Source organism: Uranotaenia lowii, chromosome 2 (assembly GCF_029784155.1).
Source record: "Uranotaenia lowii strain MFRU-FL chromosome 2, ASM2978415v1, whole genome shotgun sequence".
Classification (NCBI taxonomy): Eukaryota; Metazoa; Arthropoda; class Insecta; order Diptera; family Culicidae; genus Uranotaenia; species Uranotaenia lowii.
This window is the reverse complement of record NC_073692.1, coordinates 322,558,007-322,582,726: the sequence shown is the minus strand read 5'-3', so window position 1 is coordinate 322,582,726 and position 24,720 is coordinate 322,558,007. Positions and strand designations below refer to the sequence as shown.

The 24,720-nt window shown below is 37.1% G+C and overlaps 4 protein-coding genes across 11 annotated transcripts in view; 3 read left to right on the top strand and 1 right to left on the bottom strand.

The window, feature by feature from the left end:
- The window catches only part of LOC129743869 (protein Fe65 homolog), a 383,733-nt gene that overhangs the window by 13,344 nt on the left and 345,669 nt on the right, over positions 1-24,720 (bottom strand). The window lies entirely within an intron of this gene.
- Positions 1,322-2,211, top strand: LOC129743872 (uncharacterized). The gene is made up of 3 exons (XM_055736096.1): positions 1,322-1,467; positions 1,529-1,732; positions 1,799-2,211. Exons 1-3 carry the CDS (start codon positions 1,365-1,367, stop codon positions 2,131-2,133), a joined length of 642 nt encoding a protein of 213 aa, XP_055592071.1. The 5' UTR covers positions 1,322-1,364; the 3' UTR covers positions 2,134-2,211.
- LOC129743874 (uncharacterized) lies at positions 6,266-7,131 on the top strand. Its single transcript, XM_055736098.1, has 3 exons — positions 6,266-6,382; positions 6,444-6,647; positions 6,709-7,131. The coding sequence occupies exons 1-3, from the start codon at positions 6,307-6,309 to the stop codon at positions 7,038-7,040; spliced, it is 612 nt and encodes a 203-aa protein (XP_055592073.1). The 5' UTR covers positions 6,266-6,306; the 3' UTR covers positions 7,041-7,131.
- On the top strand, positions 21,315-22,486 carry LOC129743871 (uncharacterized). The gene is made up of 3 exons (XM_055736095.1): positions 21,315-21,390; positions 21,452-21,658; positions 21,717-22,486. The coding sequence occupies exons 1-3, from the start codon at positions 21,318-21,320 to the stop codon at positions 22,163-22,165; spliced, it is 729 nt and encodes a 242-aa protein (XP_055592070.1). The 5' UTR covers positions 21,315-21,317; the 3' UTR covers positions 22,166-22,486.

Genomic DNA, 24,720 nt, shown 5'->3' with positions numbered 1-24,720 from the left:
CGCGAACACAAACGATTGCTGGCGAATACAGCAACTTAAACAATAAAAAAACACTCCACTCCATTTGGCCTTCCGTTGGAAAGAGACGGAATTGACTAAGAAAGCGCAGATGGGTTATAATTTCGCCTTCTGGTGGAAAGAGGCGGATTGGCTTAGGAAGCAGGGATTTTTAAAACTGTTGCTGCTGATTGTTTTTTTTTTAATTTGGCCTTTCGATGTAAAAATCGTTAAATCACGACAGACAACAGCTTCATAGGAACAATAATGCGTACACCTTTTGGCTGTCATGGGAAAAAAGATCTCCACAATGCATAGTGCATTGACTAATTCAAAGATAAAATCTAGTTTGAAATTAATTTCATCCTTTAATTTTATTCAAAAAATATAGTTTTTCTGGGGATGGCTCTTCATTGAATCTGTAAAACGTCAATCTTTGATAAGTTGTAGCTAGTCTAAGAGTTATTGAAAGCATGAATGATGAAAGGTAGGACGTTTTAAGTCAAAAGTACAACTTTTAAGCATAAAGTATAACGGTAAGTCAAATGTTTAAAAATAGGACATATTCTCAAAAGTAGGACATCTGATATGCTCAGTTACACAAGGGGTTCAAATAAAAATTCTAGATAATGATGATGAAAACACTTTTAAGGTGCTTGAATGTTCCCCAATAAACAGCCATCAATTCCACTCTCTTTCAGTGTTTTACAAAAAAAATTCTTTAAGAAATCGAAAAAATAAATATCTACCTATTTCATTGAAGTTGAAATTTGTTGTTGTGAAAATATTCATTAAGTTGAACTGTGAATATGAGCTTTGTTTGGGCAATTAATGTCCAAACAATGAAATATATACATAAAAAAAGTTGTTTAAATAGAATATTTAAACAAAAATTGAGCCCAAAGTAAAATAAACAGTCGAAGTCGGTGTCACGTCAGACTACTTTGAAAAATTAATGAAGATAAAAAAAAATTAAAATAACTGTTTTTAAAATGAGAATTTTTTTCCAATATTTGTATAATCCATTTGAGATTAGTATCAAATTGAGACGAAACACTTCAAGATCCTCTGCTCAAAAATTATCTGAGAAGAACTCCAGAGAGTTCAATTCAGTAAAAAACGGTAGTTTCAGTCAACACATCGAGTCCAGGAAGAATAGTTTTGAATGCCTCCCTTCCTTGAAATTGTGATTTCTTAGAGAGCACTTAGAGCAACAACAAACCTGAATAATTGATGACTTGGCTATCTTAAGACAAGCACCCGGTTTTGTTTCGATATAAATTCAATTCATCGGAACAAATCTCTTCCAGATTGTTTCATTCACTTCCAGGGTCAGAACGTTGATTCGGGAGATCCCTAATAAAATTATGTTACTGTTAGAGTCATTAAAAAGTTATCGTTTACTACTTTCAGTGGTTGGTATCGCGTTAGTGAAACTCAGCCATGCTGAATATGAAAACAAATTTGAAGGTTTTTTGAAAATGAATCAACAAATAAGGGTGATAAACAACATAGTGGTTTCCTATTTTAGCAACCAGAGGATGCCTTCAGTTCAATGCCAAAGAAGGTTACGACTTTGCCTACCCGTACTTTCCGACAGAAGGATTCAAGAATATTCTAACGACTCCGGAGAATGTAACAATTTTCCGGGTTGGAATGTTGGGAAAAAATGCAGGTCACGTACGACTGTCTCCCAAACAGTTGCCCTACGATGGGACGGCAATGAACGAGATCCGTGAGTAGATTTGCCTTTTTCACAAAAATTGTTGGAACCGATCAGTTTTTTTTTCACTTTTTAAAGTTATTTCCGGTTGGAGCAACACCAAAACGGAAATCCGTCGTTACACCCGATCGAGCCCAAGATCAACTTCCAAAGTGCAGGTACTGAAGCACCAGTCCAGCGATGGGTTGCTGTCCGAGTTCAGGCCGCTGATGTTTACGATCGAAATTCATCCGGATGGAGTGGTGAAACTGATCAAGGATGACCACGTCGATCCGATGGTGCAGTTCCAGGATTCGGACATGTCCTTCTCCTACATGGGATTCTGCAACTGGGATGTGCCGATGGTGTATTTCTTTGACTGCCCGATGCAGGTTGACCAGAGGGAGTGCAATGGAGCAGTTTCAACTTTCTGAGGTGAACAGTGCAAATTTGAGATTAATGAACATGTGCCAGTGAAAAGTTCAGCATAAGAAAATTGTTTAAACAGTGAATACGAACCCGATCTAAGAATAAACCCCTACTCAGGATTTTTTCCAATATTTAAATTGTGCGTGATTGAAAACACATTAAAAAAAACCTTACATTTGACGGTTTATGCAGGTAATTCAGTTCGTTTTTGATTATAAGAAGACGGAACATATCAGAAAATATTGATTTGCTTAGGGTAAGTGTGAAGAAAATATGCAAATTTTCAACTAATTTTATTCACTAGTCATGAGTGCATAAAAAATACATCACAATATTTCGACAAAACATTCAGGGATTTGAAAATTTTGAAAGCATGTGCGTATTTTTTTTACAAACCTATATAAATGGATTTCTGTCTGTCTGTCTGTCTGTCTGTCTGTTTGTTCCATAAAGACTCGGAAACTACTGAAACGATTTTCTTGAAAAATAGCAAATGGGTGCGTATGAGGCCGGGAAAGGTTCCTAATACAGTTTGAGACCCCTGCCTCTATTAGGAAGTGGGGAGGAGGTCTCCAATGTTTTTTTCAAATGTTTTCATAACTTGAGAACCATTCAAGAAAGTGGTACAAAATTCGGTATGGGAGGAGATTTGGTTACGAAAAATATTTCTTATTATGAATGTTTGGTACCCCTTCTTTTTTCAGAGGGAAAATAGGAAGGGGGGAGGGGGGTAAGCAAATAGAACTGGATTTAGCATGTGAGGGTGTTTAAATACGAAAAATGGTTTAGTGATTATTGGAGACCCTCCCCTTCTTCAAGTGGAGAGATTAAAATGGAGAGGGGGGCTTCCATACCATTTTTATTACGAAATTCGATAACTATTCGAGCAAATGGAACAATGTTGGCTTGGGAGGGTATTTGAATATGGGAAAAGCTTTTATGATTGTATGAAACTCCTCCCGAATTGCATTGGGAGGATAGGAAGTAATCTCAAAAACATTTTTGAACAAAAAACAACTTATAATTTTAAATTGCGACCCAGAGATGGGTCTTGACTCAAAAATTCAATCAGCGAAACTTTTTTTGTAGAAAAATGAATCCAACTTAGATGAAATTTCAGAAACTAGATAAGAGAAAATCGATGTTGAAAAACATGCGAAAAAAATTCGCCTTGTCTCCCGGTGAGACTTGCACCCACATCTTGCGCCTCTCCGGGGCCCATGTATTAACATTCTACTACAGGAGACCAACCTGGCGTATGAATATTATACTGGTTGAGTGTGGATGTCTATCGGAATAAAGGGAATAGTTCTCCCATGTGATCATAATCATTTTTCTTGGTCTATTACTATTCCCATCATTTCATCTTACGGTAGTTGGAATCAAGTTTGGACATTTTTAAGCACGGCAAGATTTGCATTGCCTTCTCATATAATTTCATCTAAGTTGGATTCATTTCTCTACAAAAAAACAACTTATAATTTTTAAAATTGCAAAAGAGACCAAAGCATATCCAGAACATCGAAGTTTTAATTTTGAATTTCATGGTGATGGAAAATTTTAAGGAAACATAAGGGTCAAAGAAAAGGATAGGAAGAACATAAGTTGAAAATATCATTCATTTCTCGAAACTTGAAGGGTGCTACGGTCAAAATTTGGTCAATATCAACTGGACGTATTTCTTTCAATTTTGCATTTAAAAATCCTGAACACCCCTCATTTTGAAGGTGTGTGTGTGTGTGTGTGTGTGTGTGTGTGTGTGTGTGTGTGTGTGTAGAATGTTGCTCCTGTTTTGATTTTGGAATTCACTCTTCAGTTGTCAAAATGCCGTCCAAGGAAGAAGAGCAGCGTATCAAAATTTTGCTCGCGCATCGCGAAAATCCGAGCTACTCGCACGGAAAGCTGGCAAAATCGCTAAAAGTTGCCAAATCAACCATTACAAATGTAATTAAAATGTTTGGGGAACGTTTGTCGACAGCCAGGAAGTCTGGATCGGGGGGAAATCGAAAACCTGAAGCCGCTGAGACGACAAAAAGAGTTGCCGGTAGTTTCAAGCGAAACCCTAACCTCTCTCTCCGAGATGCCGCAAATAAGCTGGGTGTATCGTCTACAACCGTGCATCGAGCCAAAAAACGAGCCGGACTATCGACTTACAAGAAGGTAGTGACTCCAAATCGCGATGATAAACAAAATACGACGGCCAAAGCGCGATCCCGGAGGCTGTACACGACGATGCTGACGAAGTTTGACTGCGTGGTAATGGACGACGAAACCTACGTCAAAGCCGACTACAAGCAGCTTCCGGGACAGGAGTTTTATCCGGCAAAAGGAAGGGGAAAGGTAGCAGATATTTTCAAGCACATGGAACTGACAAAGTTCGCGAAAAAATATCTGGTTTGGCAAGCCATCTGTACCTGTGGCTAGCAGCATTTTCATAGCTTCCAAGAAATTTACGTGAAAGAGTGTTTGAATAAACGTCTGCTGCCTTTCCTGAAGAAACACGGTTGTTCCGTACTGTTTTGGCCGGATTTGGCATCTTGTCATTACGGTAAAAATGCCATGGAGTGGTACGCCGCCAACAACGTGCAGGTGGTTCCCAAGGACAAGAACTCTCCCAATACGCCAGAGCTCCGCCCAATTGAGAAATACTGGGCTATTGTCAAGCGGAACCTAGAGAAGACAAAAAAAACTGCTATGGACGAGCAGCAGTTCAAGGCAAACTTGCTTTCTGCGGCGAAGAAGGTGGACAAGGTGGCTGTACAAAATCTGTTGGCAGGGGATTTGGAAAAGCGGAAGCCCAACTGAATATTTTTCCTGAATTTTATACTAATTAAACTTGAAAAAGAAATTTAATTTGATTTTTTAAATAAACGATTTCACCGATTTACACGCGTTTTCCCTTGACTAAATTTTGACTGTATCACCTTTTAGAAACGCATAAACTTGTCGAAATTCGTTTTCGTTCAGTTTTGCACCGGTGCTCTACTGGTAGTGCACTTTTGCTGTCTTCGTGCTCGTTTTTACGATGTCCACTGGTGGTGGACGGTGGTACACTCTGAAAATATTCAGTGTTGCTTGTGCCCTCACCAATACTATCGTGAATGTTGACAGATCGTGCTTTCCGATGTTACCAAATTTTATGGAAGCGAAAACAAATTGGCACTATCGATATCACGCACAACAACTAAAAGTGATGGCAAAACTCGATTTATTCTCGTTTTTCGCCGGGACAGTGGACTATCGAGTGGTGAAAAAGTGAGTCATTTGACATCAAAATTGAAAATTCGATTTTCCTGATTTTATTTGGTCCCCCCACACCTTGGTGATTTTTAAAATGTTAAAGTGATTTTAATTTTCGAGATAAATTCAGATTTTGACGTTTTATGCATTTTTAAATTCTTTGGCATCATAATTAAAATTTTGACTTTTTTCGATCCCTTTGAACATTAAACGGGCAAAAAAGCTTAAGCTTTGTGCACTTTTAGGCACTCCTAAATAAAGTTCGATTGAGCTGAAATTTCACACACGTCAGTTTTTTTTACCCCTTCTACAAAATTATCATGGTCGGTTTTTTTCATCTACATGCACAAAAGTAAGAGCAGAATACTGATTTTTTGACACACTCTAGCCTTTTTATATTCAAAAGATCATAACTCGCTTACGAAACGTCATATTTATGTAGTGTTCTCGGTAAAGTTGCCTCAAAAACCGCTTACTACAACTTTTTAGAAGACAATTTGGCTCTATATGTTCACTGGAAAAAGTTTTTATATGTGAATCATGCAAAAATGACACTCCCTCATATTGGATTTAAGATTATTAAAGCTCATGGTTTGATGATCATTTTAGCTGAAGACACCATTGTCTATCTTTTAAGTTTCTTCGTAATTAATTTTGTCACAATAAAGTTCCGTACTGAACCACTAATGTATAATGGCCATTTTTATCAATGTTGGGATATTTAAAGAACAACCCACAATATGTCATTATGTTGACTTCCTGAACTTCATTCGGATTCCTGAGAACTCTGCAAACGGTCAAATTCTTACAAATTTTTTTAAACTCTGATAACAAACAAACATACGTATCAAACAGCAAATGAACTCATTCTTCCGAGAATGGTGACCAAGAGTACCATTCAACGTCCAACTTGCAACCGTTTCACACAATTTACGACCATGACGCCGATCGGCTGTTTGCTGATAATCTTCGCGATTGATCGATGTTTGGCGCTGTATAAAAATACGTTTGAAGGTAGGTAGAGTTATCCAAAATTTTGAAGTGACAATATTTCTAATTTTCTTTCACTGTAAAGCTACTTTAGGGTGTCTACAGTTCAATGCTAACGTTGGATACTATGAAGCGCATCCGTACTTCTCAACGGCCGCCTTCAAAAACATTGTCATCACACCGGAAAATGTTACAGTGCTTCGCGTTGGGATGCTTGGACGCCAGGATGGTCACATCCGGTTGGCTCCGGTGCAGTATCCGTATGACAACACGAAAATGCATGAGTTTGGTGAGTTGCTCTTTTCACTACCCTATAGAAAGCACTGAATTAAACGATATCAATTCTTCAGTTATATCCGGTTGGGATAATACGCGGACCGAAATTCGCTGTTATATGCGGAAGGATCCTAAAATACGGGTTGAAAATCAGATCCTTGCAGCGTTTTCCAGTCATGGACTCTTGTCGGAGTTTAGTCCTCTTATGATTCAGATGCATTTCTACCCGGGAGGTGAGGTAAAAATTTTCAAGGATGCTGATTCCGTACCGATGGTAACTTTCAAGGATCCCAAGCTATCGTTTGCCTACATGGGATTCAACAGCTGGGTTGTGCCGGTCATTTATTTCTACGATTGTCCATTGGAGGTAGATCGCCGAGATTGTACCGGTATTGTGTTCAGTTGAATGGCGTTTTTATCCAAAAATGTCAAAAAGGTAAGCTCCATAAAAGTCTCTTTTGCTAAATGCCTAATAAATTTTCAGCAATCATCTATTTTTTACCTGATACTAGTAGTTTGGCCCTTAACTCTAAAAACTTTTTTGATAAAGAGAAATCACCTTTCTTTATAAATTTTTGAATTTTGATATCGACTATAATATCAGTGAGAAATTTTCTTAAAAGAAGAATGAAAGAATCTGGTCGGTTCCGGAACAATATGTCAAAGTTCTCGGATCGAAACTTGCGACATATTGACTCTTGACCTTCTCATGGAGGGAATCGATAGAAGAAGCAATACGGAGATACTGAGTAGCCATGGTTAATCTGGCCGGTCTCTAAACTAACTATGTCAAAGTTATTGGATCGCGACTTGCAGCATATTAGAAGATAGCTCTTGATCTCAAGATGTAGGGAATCCAGAAAAGAAGCCATTAGAGGGCACTGGGTCGGGGTCATGATCAATCAGGCCGGTTCCTGAAAAAAGTATGCCAAAGTTATCGGATCGATGCTCGCGGTACATTAGAGGAGAGCTCTCTGCCTCAGCATGAAGGAAAGTGAGAAGTGAAACATGAGAAGTGAGATTTAAAAAGTGAGAAGTGAGACATGAGAAGTGAAATGTGAGAAGTGAGAAATGACCTTTCAGGAGAGACATATAAAGTGACATATAAAGTGAAGTAAGAAGTGAGACGTGGGAAGTGAAAAATTAATAGTGAGAAATTATCCATCAGAAGTTTACTTGAGAAGAGAGAAGTCTCTTACTTCTCACTTTTAACGTATCGTATCCCTTCTCACTTCTCTTGTCCTACTTCTGATGCCGAACTTTTCTTAAAACTCCTCGTTGTCTTTTAATTTGACACCATTTACCAACTTGTTAGGACGTTACCCATAACGTAAAAGTTTAACAATGAGTCACAGCGTACTACGATAAAAATTAAATCACTTACATTTATGTTAAAGGGGATAGAGACAAAGTGTGTTCTATAAAATTGTAGATATTATCAAAATATGAAACTTTGCTGGACTAATGAGAGCTGTATCTCTATTAAGAGAAGAGTTACAAAATGTTTAATTGAAAACATACTTAAAATTGTTTTTCATACTTAACTATTGTTAGTTTTAAACTTACATAAATATGATATTGATAATAGTAATTGAGACACTCATTACGCACACTTTGTACTAGATCTTAAGTCACTACGACCTTTCTTCCGAAGTTATCTCAATTTTAGGTTGAATTTTGCAAACCTCTAGAGTAAAATGGAACTAGTGGATCCATCAAAAAAATACTACATCTTTAAACTTGGATCAAGTACTTATAACTTTGATAGAAACTACCTGTCCCTACGCCTCCGTTTTTTAGTACGATTGGCCTAAATTTGTTGAATTCTTAGTATTGGCAAAAAATACCTACAGATCAAACTTTTCCGGTCGGTTGTTCAAAACGGAGTTAAACAAGTTTCTACAGGGTGACAAAAAAGTCCTGTCACACTTTTTTTTGGGGTCGCCTGTAACCTATACGTTGTATCTCTCTGGTGCCATCTATATGTCAAATGAAAGGGCTAACTTTGCTGCCCACAGTGGCAGAGTTTCATTTCTGTGCAGTTTGTGTACATTAAGTTGTGAGTGGCAGAGTTGAGAGCAGCTGTTATCGCTGAATATGTGAGAGGGTACAAACCCGGACACATATTCAACATATTTAAACACCCAAAACCGCTCGTAATTAACCAGAAATTCGTGTACTAGACCATAAATCGATCCTAGAGACCAGAGGTACCGAGGACAAGACACGATCTGGACGACCAAGGTCTGTAAGAACTTCAAGGCAAGGTTGCTGATCTTCGCTCAGAATGGTTTTTCACCCCGATCCTAGTCACCAACGATTTTACTCCTCAACATAGAAAGTCTGTTTTCTTTAGAAACGACGCTTTTCAGCATCGAACGACGCAAACCTAGTTTGTTTTTCTTCCCCTCTTTAGTGATCAGTTATTTTCTGAGTTACTATCGGTAACCATCAAACAATCATCATTCGCTTCTGATGAAAACATTGCGCGTAGACGGCGTCGAATTCTTCGACATCTACTCGACTCGCTGACGATCATGCTTCGCCGCGAATGCTTCATGAAGGAAAACGATTTAATTCTTGGAACGCAAGAGATGCCCAAAAACCAAATTTATGCCAAAATTGGCTTATTTTCCTCTCAAGGTGTGTTAATTATTTTATTAAATATCGGTCTTAGTCTTTATCCCAGCAATTGATCCCTTGTAGCATTCTTCCTTGAAGGTCTGATTTTGGGCCTGAATCAACAGCATCGTTGTTCAACTCGCGCCGAATCAAATCGCAAACGAATTCATTCAGTAGCGAAGCGAATGATTGCTGGAGTAAACAATGACTAAAAATCGGAAGGAGAAAATCAACAAGGAACGCTAGGCAACATAAACAGAACGAAAATTCATAGTACATTGTTCACTAAGACGACGTTTTTATGTTGTATGTTTTGATTCGTTTGCGAGTCAATGGAACAGCGTCGTTACTGTGGTTGCGTCGGTAACGATTGGAAATTTTGAAGCAAACGAAGCAATTATCAGTAACCCTGCTTCAAGGTTGAAAAAGATTAGGGGAAAAGTTCATATAACGCCCCATGTGGCTAATACGCGCCACTCTTGTTTTGAAGAATCTGACACATTTTAAGCCTGCAAAATATTACCAATTTGTTTTAAATGCTGTTATTGGTCATGGCAAGTATGATTTTTTCCTTGAAATGCCTCTGTGTCGTGATAATTTCACAATTTAGGTTTTTCTTCATTTCGATCTAAATTTTAAAACACTTTTAATAAGGTGTCACCAAGCAGAGAAAAACGAATAAGACAATATTTTCTGACACATCGATAGAGGAGAATCTAAATTATGATTTTATGCTAAAAAATCATACTGAACTCGCTAAGGTAAGCTTTTCATGGGTATGTTCTATCACGGCCCATGCGCTCTTTATAACGCGCCAATCATAGTAGGCTGAAAATAGCATTAATTTTTCAAAAAGGCCAATTTTCATTGAAAATTAACAAAAAGTCTAAAACCATATTTTGAGCGTTAATTCAGCCCAAAAAATCAATTTTTCATTTTTTGTTAAATTTCTATTAGTCCATTTTGATTTTCTTTTCAGTCAAAGTTTCTGTAAGTATTGGTGTGTTTTCGGTCTTCGGCTGCTCTCGGGTGAGTTCGGCTGCTAGGCGCGTATTGAATACACAGCGGCGCGTATTCGCAACACAGTTTTGTTTTGTGGCTTTGAATATGGTTTTTAAAAATCATGTTTTTGAAGAAACTATAGCAATTTGAGTAAAGAAAAATCATAGGAATTTGTAGAAAACACTTTTCTTCAACGATTGCACCCATTTTTAACACAATTTGTACGTGGAATACATAGAAAATCAGCGATTCGCTTAGGTGGCGCATAATAGGGCATGTTCCCCTATACGAGACCGGACGTGCGCGCCGCTTGCGACGACTTTCCGAGACGTCTGAAGCTGGTTCGATCAGAGAAAGGTGGTGTAATTTCGAGATATGTCTGTGAAGTATCTTGATGAGTTACTGAATAAAGCTATGAAAGTAAGATTCTGATTTTCATCTTATTCTTTGAAATATTGAGATTTTTCTGTGCGACCGGACTTTTTTGTCACCCTGTAGATGTGCTAAGGGGACATCCATTTACTACGTAACGCTCCTAGGGGGGAAGAGGGAGTAAGCTTGAGCGCTACGAATTGTGACATAGGGGAAAGGGGAGGTATACTTATCGTTACGAAACGATTTTTTTCTTTCGAAAATTTTCATTTTTATCTCAGTTATTTTGATGTCATGCAATTTTTCCAGGGAATGCAATCCAAATTTATTAGCTTCAACATGATTCTAATTGGTTTGTATCTTTTTCTTTTCTTCTTCTTCTTTTCTCCTTTTTCTTCTTCTTCTTCTAAAACTAACATGGCCAAAACTTGTAGGAATCCTGGAAAATGATAAACTTGCGTTCCTCATTTGTCGTTTCAACAATCAGAATATATGATACATAAAACATCCAATGCAGATACTACTACAGCCAGGCCAGCCATGTGATGTTAAATGCAAAAGATACAGGAACAAGATGCTTTAGATTTTTTTCTTTATCTTCATGATGATGTAGAACATTTTCGGGGAACGACTGTCAAACACATCTTTGAACGATCGATGCTTACTCAGATCCCTCTGGTTTGTATCTTTTCCTTTCATAAAGATTTTGAGAGAGACTTTTCAGACCATCAGCTGACAAGCACAGAAAAACTCGGAATAAGACAATCAATAAGTGTTAACCCTTCGTTTCATGATTTTATATTTTTCCCTCAAAATTATTTTAAACAGTTGGAAAATATATGTACATAAAAAAAAATACTTTTATTTTAATTTTTCCATGCATTGATTGTTGCAAATTTGTAACTTTATGAAACGAAGGGTAACAGAGACTTATCATTATTGAGTTCTAAGAAGCGATCTGGACAGATATTAACTCAGTCCTTCTGTTGTTAGTAATTTAAAGAATGATGAAAAAACTATTTTGGTAAAAATCGTTTTTTTAACGTTCAAAGTTCAAAAATATGAGAAGAGGGGGAAGGGGGTATTAATCAGCGTTACGTAGTTTTTATAGGAGTGTAAGGCGCAGCGTTACAATTTGTGACATACGGGGGAAGGGGGTCAAATAACGTCAATTTTCTACGTTACGTAATAAATGGATGCTGCCTAATACTAGTAGCTTGTACTAGCTAACTCATGACGCTAGTTTTTGTCACAAGGGTGATACGGTCAAATTTGGTCAAGGGAAAACGCGTGTAAATCGGTGAAATTGTTTATTTAGAAAATCAAATTAAATTTCTTTTTCAAGTTTAATTAGTATAAAATTCAGGAAAATATTCAGCTAAGCTTCCGCTTTTCCAAATCCGAATTGCCGGGCCTTACGCTTAACTCCTGCCATCAGATTTTGTACTGCCACCTTGTCCACCTTCTTCGCCGCAGAAAGCCAGTTTGCCTTGAACTGCTGCTCGTCCTTAGCAGTTTTTTTGGTCTTCTTTGGGTTCCGCTTGACAATAGCCCAGTATTTCTCAATTGAGCGGAGCTCTGGCGTGTTGGGAGGGTTCTTGTCCTTGGGAACCACCTGCACGTTGTTGGCGGCGTACCACTCCAAGGCCTTTTTATCGTAATCGCAAGATGCCAAATCCGGCAAAAACAGTACGGAACAACCGTGTTTCTTTAGGAAAGGCAGCAGACGTTTATTCAAACACTCTTTCACGTAAATTTCTTGGTTGACAGTTCCGGAAGCTATGAAATTGCTGCTTCAAGCCACAGATACAGATGGCTAGCCAAACCAGATATTTCTTCGCGAACTTTGACAGTTTCATGTGCTTGAAAATATCTGCTACCTTTCCCCTTCCCTTTGCCGTATCAAACTCCTGTCCCGGAAGCTGCTTGTAGTCGGCTTTGACGTAGGTTTCGTCGTCCATTACCACGCAGTCAAACTTCGTCAGCAGCGTCGTTTACCGCCTCCGGGATTGCGCTTTGGCCGTCGTATTTTGTTTATCATCGTGATTTGGAGTCACTACCTTCTACCTTCACTAGCTATACTAAATTCTATCGGTACTAACACTAGTGACTAGTGGCTTGTACCTGCGAACTCGCGACAGTAATTTTTGTCACCTACGTGTCAAACCCTTTCATTAAAGGGGTCGCAAGTTAAAATTGAAACTAAACTCATATCCACCGGTATTATTGCCGTTAATCACCACTTAGTTGTTTCAATTTTGCGTTTAATCTTTCCAAAGACAAGACAACTTATCAATAAACGCATTAGGGACGGGTATTTGCTAATATTTTATTGCGAATAATGACCTTAATAACAGTCGAAAAAGGGACATTTCTAGAGTTTGTTTTGATTAGGTCGTAAAAACCAATATAAACAAAATTGGGATATTGGCTGCAAATGATTAAAACACATGCATTCTATGTCAGGTTAAAACTTGGTTTCATTTAATGAATGAGTAACTTTGGAAAAATGATTTTAAATTAAGACGTATGATGATTTTTTCACTTTCGAGTGTAATTTGGTTTTTGCGACGTTTTGCACTCCACTGGTTTGTCATGCAAAACAAAGGACGCTTACATTCTTGTTTGAGCCGCCGTAGCGCAAAGTCGTGACATTTTCTTCGGAAGAAGCTAAATTAGAAACAAGATCCGAACCTGAAATTTCATTCATCCAAACATTTATTTTCAAAAATTAGAATTAATGCAGAAAAATCTTGTTTTATTCGGATAAATAATTGTGTAGGTGGCCCATTTATTATACCAGAAACAAATTGTCTAAAAATTCTTGGAGTTTCTTTCAGAAAAAATTGGAATGAAAGTGTAGAATTTAATTATAATAAAATTATATTGGATATAAATCGTTTAATGTTCCATAATAGTTTTCGCCATTTGTGTATTATAAGTAAAGTATGGTACGTTAACACATTTTTGCTATCAAAACTTTGGTACTTAGCTCAAATTTATCCGCCAAAAAACAAACATCTAGCTAAAATAAAGTCAGCAATTGGAAATTTCGTTTGGAAAAATAGCATATTTCGTGTAGATAGAAGGCAACTTTACTTGGACATTGACAGAGGAGGTTTGGGCCTTATTGACCCGGAACAGAAATGCAAAGCATTGTTTATGAGAAACATAATTTTTGGAAATAATGAAGAAAGTTATATTTTGAGTTTCAGAAACTTAGAGAGGTTGACTAGAAATGGCAAAGAATGGGTTCTTGAAGCCAGGAGATTAAAAGACAGTCCGTTGATGGAAACAACTAAGCAACTTTATAGAGGTTTAATTTATGAGAACATTTTTAAGCCTAAAATCGAAGAAATACACCCACAAGTTCCATGGGACCTGTTTTGGAAAGTTATGAACTATCCTTTTTTGTCCGTTTTAGATAGATCCAAAATATATTTTCTATTAAATGATATAATAACGAATAAAAAAAAATTACATGACTACGGCATTGGTCATATTGATAATGAACTTTGTGATGTTTGCAATGAAGTAGACTCAAATAAACATCGACTTGAAACTTGTAGCTCTATTAAAGATGTAAAAAAATGGGTTGACATGATTCTCAGAAAACGGTTTGGAGTAATTTATGTCAACATTATTGACATTTTATTAATCGATACAACAAATCCAAAACAAAAAGCTTCCATCTGGTTGGTAGCTCATTACGTATCATATTGTCTAGATAGGTTTCCCGATATTAATTTGTACATGTTCCAGAAAAGCGTACGGGAATTTAGGTGGAATCACAGGCAATTAGTTAAAAAGTATTTTGATTGTAATTTGAATATATGCTAGGACAAATGTTGTAAGAAAATAATGTGTTATCCAATGTAACCGAAATGTGTAATTAGTTTTTAAGATGTTTTAAATAATAAAAAAAAAAAAAAAAAAAAAAAAAAAAAAAAAAAAAAAAAAAAAAAAAAAAAAAAAAAAAAACCGTGAAAAAGTTTATTTTATCAGTTTTTGGTAAATGAATAACACTGATAGTTCGAGTGCCGGGAAAACGACATGAGTGTCGGGGCGGGTGCCCCAATTGGGGCACCTATGGATGGCGTTTTAGAAAAAGCCGAACGGACAATGCCTGAAGTGGATAAAGATGGCGGAAAAAGAACATTCGAAAAATGTGTTTTTACACATAGTGATAGTGGGCCATATAAGGTTATAGTCGAAAGAAAAGTAGTTGAAAATGATAAGGAGAAAACTTCCGGTATTAACAAAATATCTGTGGGAATAATACTGAAGCAAAATAACTTTTCAAAAGCGGTTATGGACATAAGGAAGATCGGTCGATCTAAAGTTCTGGTCTATTTCGAAGACTGGAAAGAAGCGAACAGGCTTGTGAATTGCCAAAATCTGAGCCTCAAGCAATATTCGGCATACATACCGAAAGGTTTCGTTTCGGTCAAGGGCGTTTGCGCTACGGTCACATAGCCGGAAACTGCAAAGGAAAGAAACGTTGCAACAATTGTGGCAATTCAGAATCAGATGATCATGATTTTGAAAATTGTCAGAACATAGCAAAATGCGTACATTGCAAGGAAAATCACAGAGCTTCTGATCCCAGATGTTCAGAACGAACTAAACAGGCATCTATTAATAAATTAATGGCATGCCAAAATTTGACATACCAGGAGGCAAAGGATGAATTTAGAGTAAAAACACAAAATGGCTTTGATATTCTTTCAAACATGCAAGAATTTCCAAGTATTTATGAAAGTTTTGCTAAAGTGACCGCAAAAAGCGTAAAACCGACATCAAGACAACCAACACAACCTAGAAACTTTATTGCAAGAACTAATACTAGCAGAGAAAAAATTAAACAAAATAAATCAAATATTCAACACACTCAGAAATCAAAACTAAATACAAAAAACATTGATGACAATTTGATACAATCAAAGAAAAGAAAGACAGACACACCTACACAAGAAAACGAAACGGACACTCAACCACAGATGCCCGTACAACATTATTTGGAACAACGTAAAAGTTGGGACGAACAACTACAAAGTTTGGCAAATCAAAGGGAAAGTTTTAAAAACGCTATAAGGAAAGCACACGACACCCTCTCACATTACATCGCTGCTCCGGATGAAGACGACGGATACCTGGTCATGTTAGAGGTTATAAATGAGATGGGAAAAACGCTAGGAGAGCTCTAGGAAAGCCAGCATATCAATCTCAAAATTCATTTACTAAACTCAAAAACAAACTCAACAACGAACGTAACGATTAAACGTTGATCAAACGTAACAGCCGTCAAATGACAAAAAAAAAAGGAGAGCTGGCGATATGAGGCTTCGCTCCTCAGGCCATTAATTCAAAATCCAACAACAACAACAAAGGACGCTTAATATCTTTTTAGCTACCCGATAGGAAATACACCCTACTATTCACCATACTTAGTCGGCTCGCGAAGGGTGCGTCGGCCGATTTTCGATCATACTAATCGGCCTATTGTTGCAACGTCGCTTATGGGAGTTTTTGCTGGGCATCAGCCGATTAATAAGCCGATTTCGTAGGCCTATCAAATAGGGTGATGAGTAGCATGATTGTGTAGGAACCGATTTAATCGCCTGATTAGTAGGGCGATAAAGTTGATGAGATTTTCGACGTTCAGCTATTAGATAGGGATATCAAACGAGCTATTTAGTATTAACCGCCCGACTCAATCCGACTAAATAGCAGAATTGATTGGCCTCAAAAATCGATTGTTTTTCCTACCACCCTACCCAATCGTACTAAATAGCCGGATTGATTGACAGCAAAAATAGATTTTTCTTTGTACCACCCAACTCAATCCGACTAAATAGCAGAATTGATTGACCACAAAAATCGACTGTTTTTCTACCACCCTACTAAATCGTACTAAATAGCCGGATTGATTGACCGTTAAAATTGATTTTTCTCCCTACCACCCTACGCAATCCGACTAAATAGCTGAATTGATTGACCGCCAACATCGATTTCTTTCCTATCACCCTACCCAATCGTACTAAAGAGCAGTGATGGTAAATTTCGCCCGTCACGCTTGACCCGACTAGTTTTGTTTCATCAAACGACTGGCACTGTTCTCAATTGACGGAGCCTCACTACTCGCATGACGGATAAAGCACGACAACAATCAACATTTCTCGCGTGAGCTTTCATTACGTCGAATGAAACAAAATTTGAAAAACTGAGATACTCACTAAAAAAGCTTCATTATAACATTATCTACCTATGTGATTGATAAAACAATCAATTTAAACCCTTTTAACATATAAAATTTAAGACTTTCAAAATGACGAATGAAACAATACCTTGATTGCCAATTTCAATGTTGCTTACGTCCCTTCTTCCAAACGGCGAATGTGCAGAGGAAGAAAAACCTAGCACATTCGCTATGGATTCCATGAGCAAGTGTATACAGATAGAGGTTATCAGAATATCAACCTGGCAATGAACATTATTTCAGATTCTTTTTTTTTTCAAGCGTTTTTAAATCGATACTCAAGCAGCAAACCTAACAACTAACAGCAGCAGGCTGATCGGCAGCAGCCTGCTGCTGTTAGTCACCCAATCACCCGATTCACACTTTTATTACGCATTCACTAATAAATTTACCGCTACACTCGACAACTCACCAAGTTAACATTCACTATGCCGAGAAAATTGAAAATTTTATTTACCGATAACTGCCTCAGAAACATTTGGGCGTAAGTGCAAGTTGAACGAATCAAAGGACGAATGAGACAAATTTCCCCTCCAGCTGGTCGGCAACAGAAAGTTGATCAGCAGCAGCAAGCTAGTTTGACCAATGGCGCACCAAATTCACACATTTCATTATGCATTTTCTCACCAATTTTCCGCTACACTAGATATTTCACTTATTAAACAGCCACTACGCCGAGAAAATTGAAAATTTCCCATAGTATTTGCATCAGAAACATTTGGGCGTAAGTGCAAGTTGAACGAATCAAAGGACGAAAGAAAAGAGACGAATGAAACAAATTTCCCCTCCAAACGACGAATGTGTTCAGACGTATGAACGATTTATGTTTGAATATGTCGTATGTTCCTATATGATTAAAAAATAGCTCTAAAAATTGCAAAAAATCAAATTCATAATGTGAAATATCTGAAACAATTAGTTTCCATTAATATAGCGTATTTTTGGAAGGGTTATCGGCGCAGGAATAAAAATAGGATTTGAAAAACACTCTTTAAATTTCAGAAGCGTTTTTCTCGGTTCGGTGTTTCTGTTTCATTCGACGTAATGAAAGCTCACGCGAGATTTCTCCATCATCGACTGGCGAAGCTCCTACACATGGTCAAAATTTCTCCTGAGAGTGACTGGCAAATCTCTTCACACTTCGATGGGCTGCTGACGGCAGGTACAACTAATTGAACGACTTGCTGGCAGAGAGCAACAATAGCAATAAAAAACTGAAAACGAGCTTGCTGGCAGGAGCAACAATAATAATAAATGCTTTTCTTGTTCCTCTTCGGTCGTCTTCGGCTTGCTGCCAGGAGCAACAATAATAATAAATGCGTTTCTTTTTCGTCATCGGTCGTTTGAATGCGATTGCTTGACTAGGTTATTATTTTAGCTTCAAATGAATGGGGAATGAATGACTGGCAAACGAAGTGACTGGTCGTTAAGAACCAGTCAATTGAGTTTGACGGACCAAGAGGCTTCACAGTCACAGCTTCACGCCTCATGACGATGACTTTTGCCAAGCCTGCTAAATAGCCGGATTGATTGACCTCAAAAATTGATTTTTCTTTCTACCACCCAACTCAATCCGACTAAATAGCCGGATTGATTGACCGCCAAAGTACCATCCGACTAAATAGGGCGATTTATGTAAATGGTTCATTTTAGTATCTCGGAGCAAGTCCAGTAGAGGTAATTTTATTTTTCTGTAGTAAAAATGACTCCAGGTGGTTGGCGAAGTAAATTTTTGGCTGATGGTGGAGGCACGAACCTGCAAACTGGCTCATTCGGTAATGAGAATGCCGGAATCTTTGAACCTAGCCGGTCGGGAAACGACCTGTCCTGTGGAGAAGCTTGCCATCCAAGCACTGCAAAACTCCAACGATCTACCAGGCTTCCGTAAACTTCTGACTCAACAGCAGCTCGCACCTGAAGGTAGAAATCCGTTCCAGCTCCTCCACCCAACCGGTACAAACGGATTTCGAGAGCTGAATGTTTTTCTATTGAAATAAGAGGAAAACAATCAAACTGATTTCCAAAATAAATTTTTTATTCCATCAACTCACCTCCGGTACCTCATCCAGAAACTGGCCCACGGTGAGGGCGTCGTCAGCGATGCCTCCATCGGAATCATGAACACCTTCGATTACGGCTTCAGGCATGCCCGGCAAACGTCCGGAAACTTGGTCAGGTTGACGTCGTCATGACGGAACCGATAGAAACCCGCTCACCACTCGAACAAACTGCTGATGAGCACTGACGAAGTCTTCTGTGCTATCGTGGGCTAAGCGTTCCCTTCGATGAACTCCATCACACAACACAACTAATTCAGTTATGACCATTCCATACTAAATAGGCTTAAAATTTGCCAACAAAATAGAGTCCTACGAAAACTTACTAAATTGACCGATCCCCCTCGATAACGTCGATCAACTTATTGTGCTACCAAATCATGCGTAATTGTGTGAGCCTACTCATCAGCCGATTTAGTATGGCACCTATTTCATATTCAAGCGTAGCTCGATTAATCGGCATACTAAATAGGGTCATTGATTTAGTAGGGTGATTCGTAGCCAGACTAAATCGGCACCCAACTAAATATGTGAACGGCGAAATTTTTCAACTGTCAAATTTCCTATCGGGTAGTTGGTTTATGCGTCCTTTGGGTATGTTTACAAAATTTTCTGTGAAAAGTGCTGAATTTACAAGTAAAATTTAAGAATATCAAAAGAAAATCGTTTGCTGAAGTGATTTTAGATTTCCTGAAATGATGGATGACCATAAATTGTTGCTGGTAAGTAAAATAAATAGGTTTTTATTGTGACTGTGAAAATGAATTCCAATTTTCTAATTTCAAGAAGGTGCTAGCGATAGGTACGTACCACGCACGCAATGAACGGTCGGCGGAAACACAGATAGTGGCCAGCAATATCAAGCCAAATTTCCAGTGAACAGTCCAATCCATCAACGATGTCGGATCTCATTGAGCGTCTTATTTCCAAGTATTTCTTTGTCGTTCTATTTCCTATTACTTTAAGCGTTACTTTACAAGCAATTCCAAATGAAATAGCGTAGGATTAGATCAAATCAATCGATTTTAAAGATAGAACTTATCGATTTACAAAAAGACGTTAACGCCAAATCAGTAATACAAAAGGTCGCAAGTTCTTGTGCACTACCAAGAACATTCCTAATGCATATTTAAGTAGTCCAGCACATTTTTCTTCTATCTTTGAATTGACTACCGGTTCTACAAGCGTTTTTGAGCAATATTCTTAAAATGAGAATTTTAAAGATGATTAAAAACTTCAACCGTGATTTTCTCGATTTGTGATCTTTTTTTTTCTTGACATTCACACCTACTAAAATTGAAATCCATTCGACATTCGTCGAACCAACCTGACCAATGACATTCGCATGGCAGAAATGTTTTAAAGGACATAATTAAATAACATTTTGATTGGCGAATGTTACTGTAAAACTCAATAACATTTTTTTCATTTGCGGAAAAATTTTTGAATGACCTTAAATGTCCTCGAAGTTCCTGAGAAATGTTATGGGAAATTTCATATGACTGTTGCGAGTAAGAATTTCATTTGAATGACATTCGCAAGCCTGATCTCCATGATCAAATCGCTGAATTAATGTAGAAAGAGAAATCTTTACATTTGGAGTGGTACTAATGATAAAAATTCCACAACTGCTTCACAATTAGCAACCATTCGCAAGAATTTGTATATTTTCTCTCTCTCTCTCTCTCTCTCTCTCTCTCTCTTTCTCTCTATTTATCTCTCTTTCTCTGAGCACTGGTTTCTCTCATTTTTACACAATTTTACTCATTTTTTCGCACATTTGGCCACACTTTTAATCACTGGCTGCACATTTGGTGTTGGCATCGACGTATCATCTCTCTTTATCTCCAGCAACCAAATAGGGAGAACTCCAAGATTTTCAACGTGTGGCTAACTGAGCAGCTAAATTGCCTAAGAGAGCGTTACACTTTTTTGATGTGACGCGGCCTTCTAAGAAATAAACCCGTCACCCAAATATGGTTACCATAGCGACGAACGTGTTGAGTACCAAGTTATTGACTGATCTCTTCAATGGAACACTTTTCCTTAAAGTCTTTTACCTATGTGTGTGTTCGTACTTGATCTTTCAATAATACATACTTGTTCATGAAGAGCAGTTTAATATTTGCAAAGTGAAGCCTTTTTGGGAATCCAAGCTTTGGTTTGTTTAAGTTTGAAAGAAAATGTACTAATTACAAAAAAATTAAAAGATCAAAAGGCATGTGCCTAATGTTAATTAGCTTGAAGTGATAAATTAACCATTTCAAATTTTCACGAAATTGATTATACGGGTATCAACAATACTAGCGATAAGATTGCTTGTATTTAAACGTTTAAATCGTCGCAGCCATTAAGTGTATTTGCAGCAATCATGAAGATCAAATTAACAATAGTTGCAGTGATTTTGAGCGTTTCTTTCACATTCGCCGAGCATAAGCTGGATGGTACATAAGTTGCTTGACTCGAATTATGAGATATAGTTAAATTCCGGATTTCTCCTCATAGTTACCTCAGGATGCCACAAGTACAGCGGTAAGGCAAAAGGATACAAAAAAGCCCATCCTTACTTCGAAACTGCCACATTCAAACATATCGTCACCAGACCAGATAACGTGACTGTACTACGCGTTGGAATGATCGGACGTAAGGACGGTCACATTCGATTGGCTCCAAAGCAGAAACCATACAGAAAAACGCTGATGCACGAAATAGGTACGGGTATTTTGAAGCAAACTTTTCGAAACTGTATAATTTCTTATTTATTAAACAGGATTTGGAAGCGGACCTAAAAAAAATACGGTAGCTCGCCGGTACATTCGCAAGACTCCCAGCACGTACAGTAACCTTAAGATTTTGAAAAGGGTTCCTGGTAACAACATGCTGACCGTACATCATCCGCTTATGTTGCAGCTGCTTTTCCACCCAGGAGGTAGAGTGGAAATCAGGAAAGATGGTGAAGAGAAACCACACATGGAATTCCTGGATCAACAGTTATCCTTCGCTTACATGGGATTCGCTGCTATGAAGAGGTCGGTAGTGTTTTACTACGATTGTCCAATGCAATCGTCCAACACAACCACTTCTTTCGATAAACCAGACATCCCAAGTCACTCTACCAATCTCGACAACTCTACACTTCCCCACAACCCTGAGAATCTCCACAACTCTACACTTCCTCAAAATGCTGAAAATACCCACAACTCTACAAACCTTCTGTAGCATTTAAGAAGTTTTTCTCGATTCATTCTATACCAAACATAAAAGCTGTAATCCCAGGTTAGGTTTTGTAAGACTAAATAAATTACCGAGCACTTTATTGAACACATCCCAACGAAAAAATAAGTAATCTTTCAACTTAAATAGATAAGAAAAACACCTTGAAATGGCTGCATAATAGGTAACACTGTAAAAATATTTTTGTTGAAGATTTAAAACCAGTTTTGGACATCGATGATAAAAAATTTAGACATTACAAGAAAACTGAACCAGAAACTGTTAAAATTTATCTACAGAATAAAACCATTAAAATTTAACAAATTAAAAAAACTTAGCTGAAAATGATGCCACATTCAGAATTGTATCAAATATGAGAATGCAGCATTAAGAGATCAAACAACATTTTAGAGATTCAGAATAAAAACTGCTGATTGATCATTCCATGCTTATTTCGACAAGATGATGCTCAGAGTTCTACTTTATAAATTAGTTTTCAAAATGAAGAAAAAAATGAGAATTTCATTGACCGGCCAATAGTTTTCATGTAAAATCGGGCGATGAATCCGTAAATGAAATTCAAAAAAATCTCAGTAGAACAGTTATTGAGTTACGCTACAATAAAATTTTGGAAAAATAAAAAAAGTACTTGTACTTGGATTCAAATATCTCCAAATGCTTAACATAAATTTGAAATCTTTGTTTTGCATAATAAAAGTGAATAAATTTGCCACCGATCATTTGAACTTCATTTTTGCGTATGGTCAACAGTATTGTTGAGATTAGTGAAATCATGATTAAAAAATGATTAAAAAATTTCTTCGAAAATGTGTTTTATTGACAGTTTTAAGCTCGATGGTAAGATTTTTAATATCTGATTAACCATGGACCTTAAACTTAAATTCAAAATAAAGATTTCAAGTAGTTATTTATCAAACTTGGTTGAAAATTGAAGAAGTTTATTTGAATTTTTGAATAAATTAACTAATTTTAGCATAAGAAGAATTTAACATGGAAGATCTTACTCGCTCCAAGCTTAAATTGATCATTAGCTTACAAGAACATCACATGCCAAATTTAATATAGATCCTAGTATGGGGAGTGGTCGCTTGAGTCTCAATTTTTCTTAAAGCTTTAGTTGGGACAAAAATTTCACCCGAAGACTGCAACAGTTCAGATGATTGATAGCAAATTTATTCACCTTCAATATACGAAAAAGAGATTTAAAATTTATGCTATGCAGTCCGAGATATTTGAATCTGGGGGCAATGGGGCTATAGCCCTCCCGCTTTTCGAGTAAAAAAAAAAAACAAAACCTAAACCATACCAAGTACTAGAAATCAAGGAAAGAAAATTGAAACTAGAAAATCGGAATTGAATCGTAGAATAAGTAAGCTAAGGGGGCCCCATGAAATAATATCTCGAAAAGTTTCACTGGAATATCAGCTAAGCGGGCCCCAGAGAGTGAGTTTTGCAGAATTTCTCCCGCATTTATGAAGGCTGAACAAATTAAGACAATTTTGATCAAAACTTGGTAAAATCTGAACATGTGATTTGGATTTTTTTTTTTTAAATAAAATCCTAAAAAATCTTGGCAAAATTCAGCGATTACTTGGAAAAAAAAAATCAAGAACGAAGTGAGGAATAATAGTAAAAATTTCATTATTATTTATCGAAAGACGTCAGCAACGTAAACATGGTTTTTTTCAAATTTCCTATTAAAACAACTTGAGGTGTAGCCATCTCAAAAAATTTAGCCCGTCATAAGTTTTGTGTGTGTGTTTTTTTTTGTATAAATCCAGCAAAATAAGGGCTTGTTTTTACAATATTATGGCAACCAGCTAGACCATAGTTTGCTTTACTTGTTCACACACTCAACTTTGAAAACCCATGTATGCCTGAAAAAATCAAGAAAATCTTGAATTTCTATATTAAATACATCACGTTCTCTTATTTAATGAAAAAAGAATATATTTGAGGAGTTCCCAGCGAGAAAAACATGATGTTTTGAATATGAAATATTTCTCAACATAAAAAATTGTATGGCTTTTACGTCGACTGGATTTATTTTTATTAGCTTTTTCTTAATTTGAACAAATTACAGTATCTTATTATCAGTTTTTTTTTTGTTTTATTAAGGACTTTTTTGAATGAAGATATGCAGCACAGAATAGGTAGAAAAAAGAAAAACATATCCCATTGAAATTAAGTTCGAATGTCTTGGACAATTTCAAGCTACATTGCTTTGACCTTACCTTACCTTATTCATGTACACAGAAAAGTTTTCCTGAATTTAATCCGGACAATATAAGAACAAATACCGGGAATTATAACGATTTAAAAAAAAATATTAAGAGAAACATTGAAAATCAATGGGAAAATTGTATAAACCGGGCAATCTAAAAAGCTCACTTTATAAGCACAAGCATGAGTAAGGTTGCCAGATTGAACGTTTTTATCCCGGTTTGCCCGGATATTTCATACAAAATTTGGGAACAGTGCGTCCCGGCCCGGATTTCATTAGAAAATGCCCGGATTTTGCACGTATGTATTCACTTTAT

Bases quoted from the DNA above. Each gene is read 5' to 3' on its own strand.
- LOC129743874 (XM_055736098.1), top strand. From the start codon at position 6,307: ATGACGCCGATCGGCTGTTTGCTGATAATCTTCGCGATTGATCGATGT. The intron at 6,383-6,443 runs GTAGGTAGAGTT...TTCACTGTAAAG, and splicing joins GTATAAAAATACGTTTGAAG to CTACTTTAGGGTGTCTACAG. The intron at 6,648-6,708 runs GTGAGTTGCTCT...TCAATTCTTCAG, and splicing joins CACGAAAATGCATGAGTTTG to TTATATCCGGTTGGGATAAT.
- LOC129743871 (XM_055736095.1), top strand. From the start codon at position 21,318: ATGAAGATCAAATTAACAATAGTTGCAGTGATTTTGAGCGTTTCTTTC. The intron at 21,391-21,451 runs GTACATAAGTTG...TTCTCCTCATAG, and splicing joins CGCCGAGCATAAGCTGGATG to TTACCTCAGGATGCCACAAG. The intron at 21,659-21,716 runs GTACGGGTATTT...TTTATTAAACAG, and splicing joins AACGCTGATGCACGAAATAG to GATTTGGAAGCGGACCTAAA.
- LOC129743872 (XM_055736096.1), top strand. From the start codon at position 1,365: ATGTTACTGTTAGAGTCATTAAAAAGTTATCGTTTACTACTTTCAGTG. The intron at 1,468-1,528 runs GTTTTTTGAAAA...TTCCTATTTTAG, and splicing joins ATATGAAAACAAATTTGAAG to CAACCAGAGGATGCCTTCAG. The intron at 1,733-1,798 runs GTGAGTAGATTT...CACTTTTTAAAG, and splicing joins GACGGCAATGAACGAGATCC to TTATTTCCGGTTGGAGCAAC.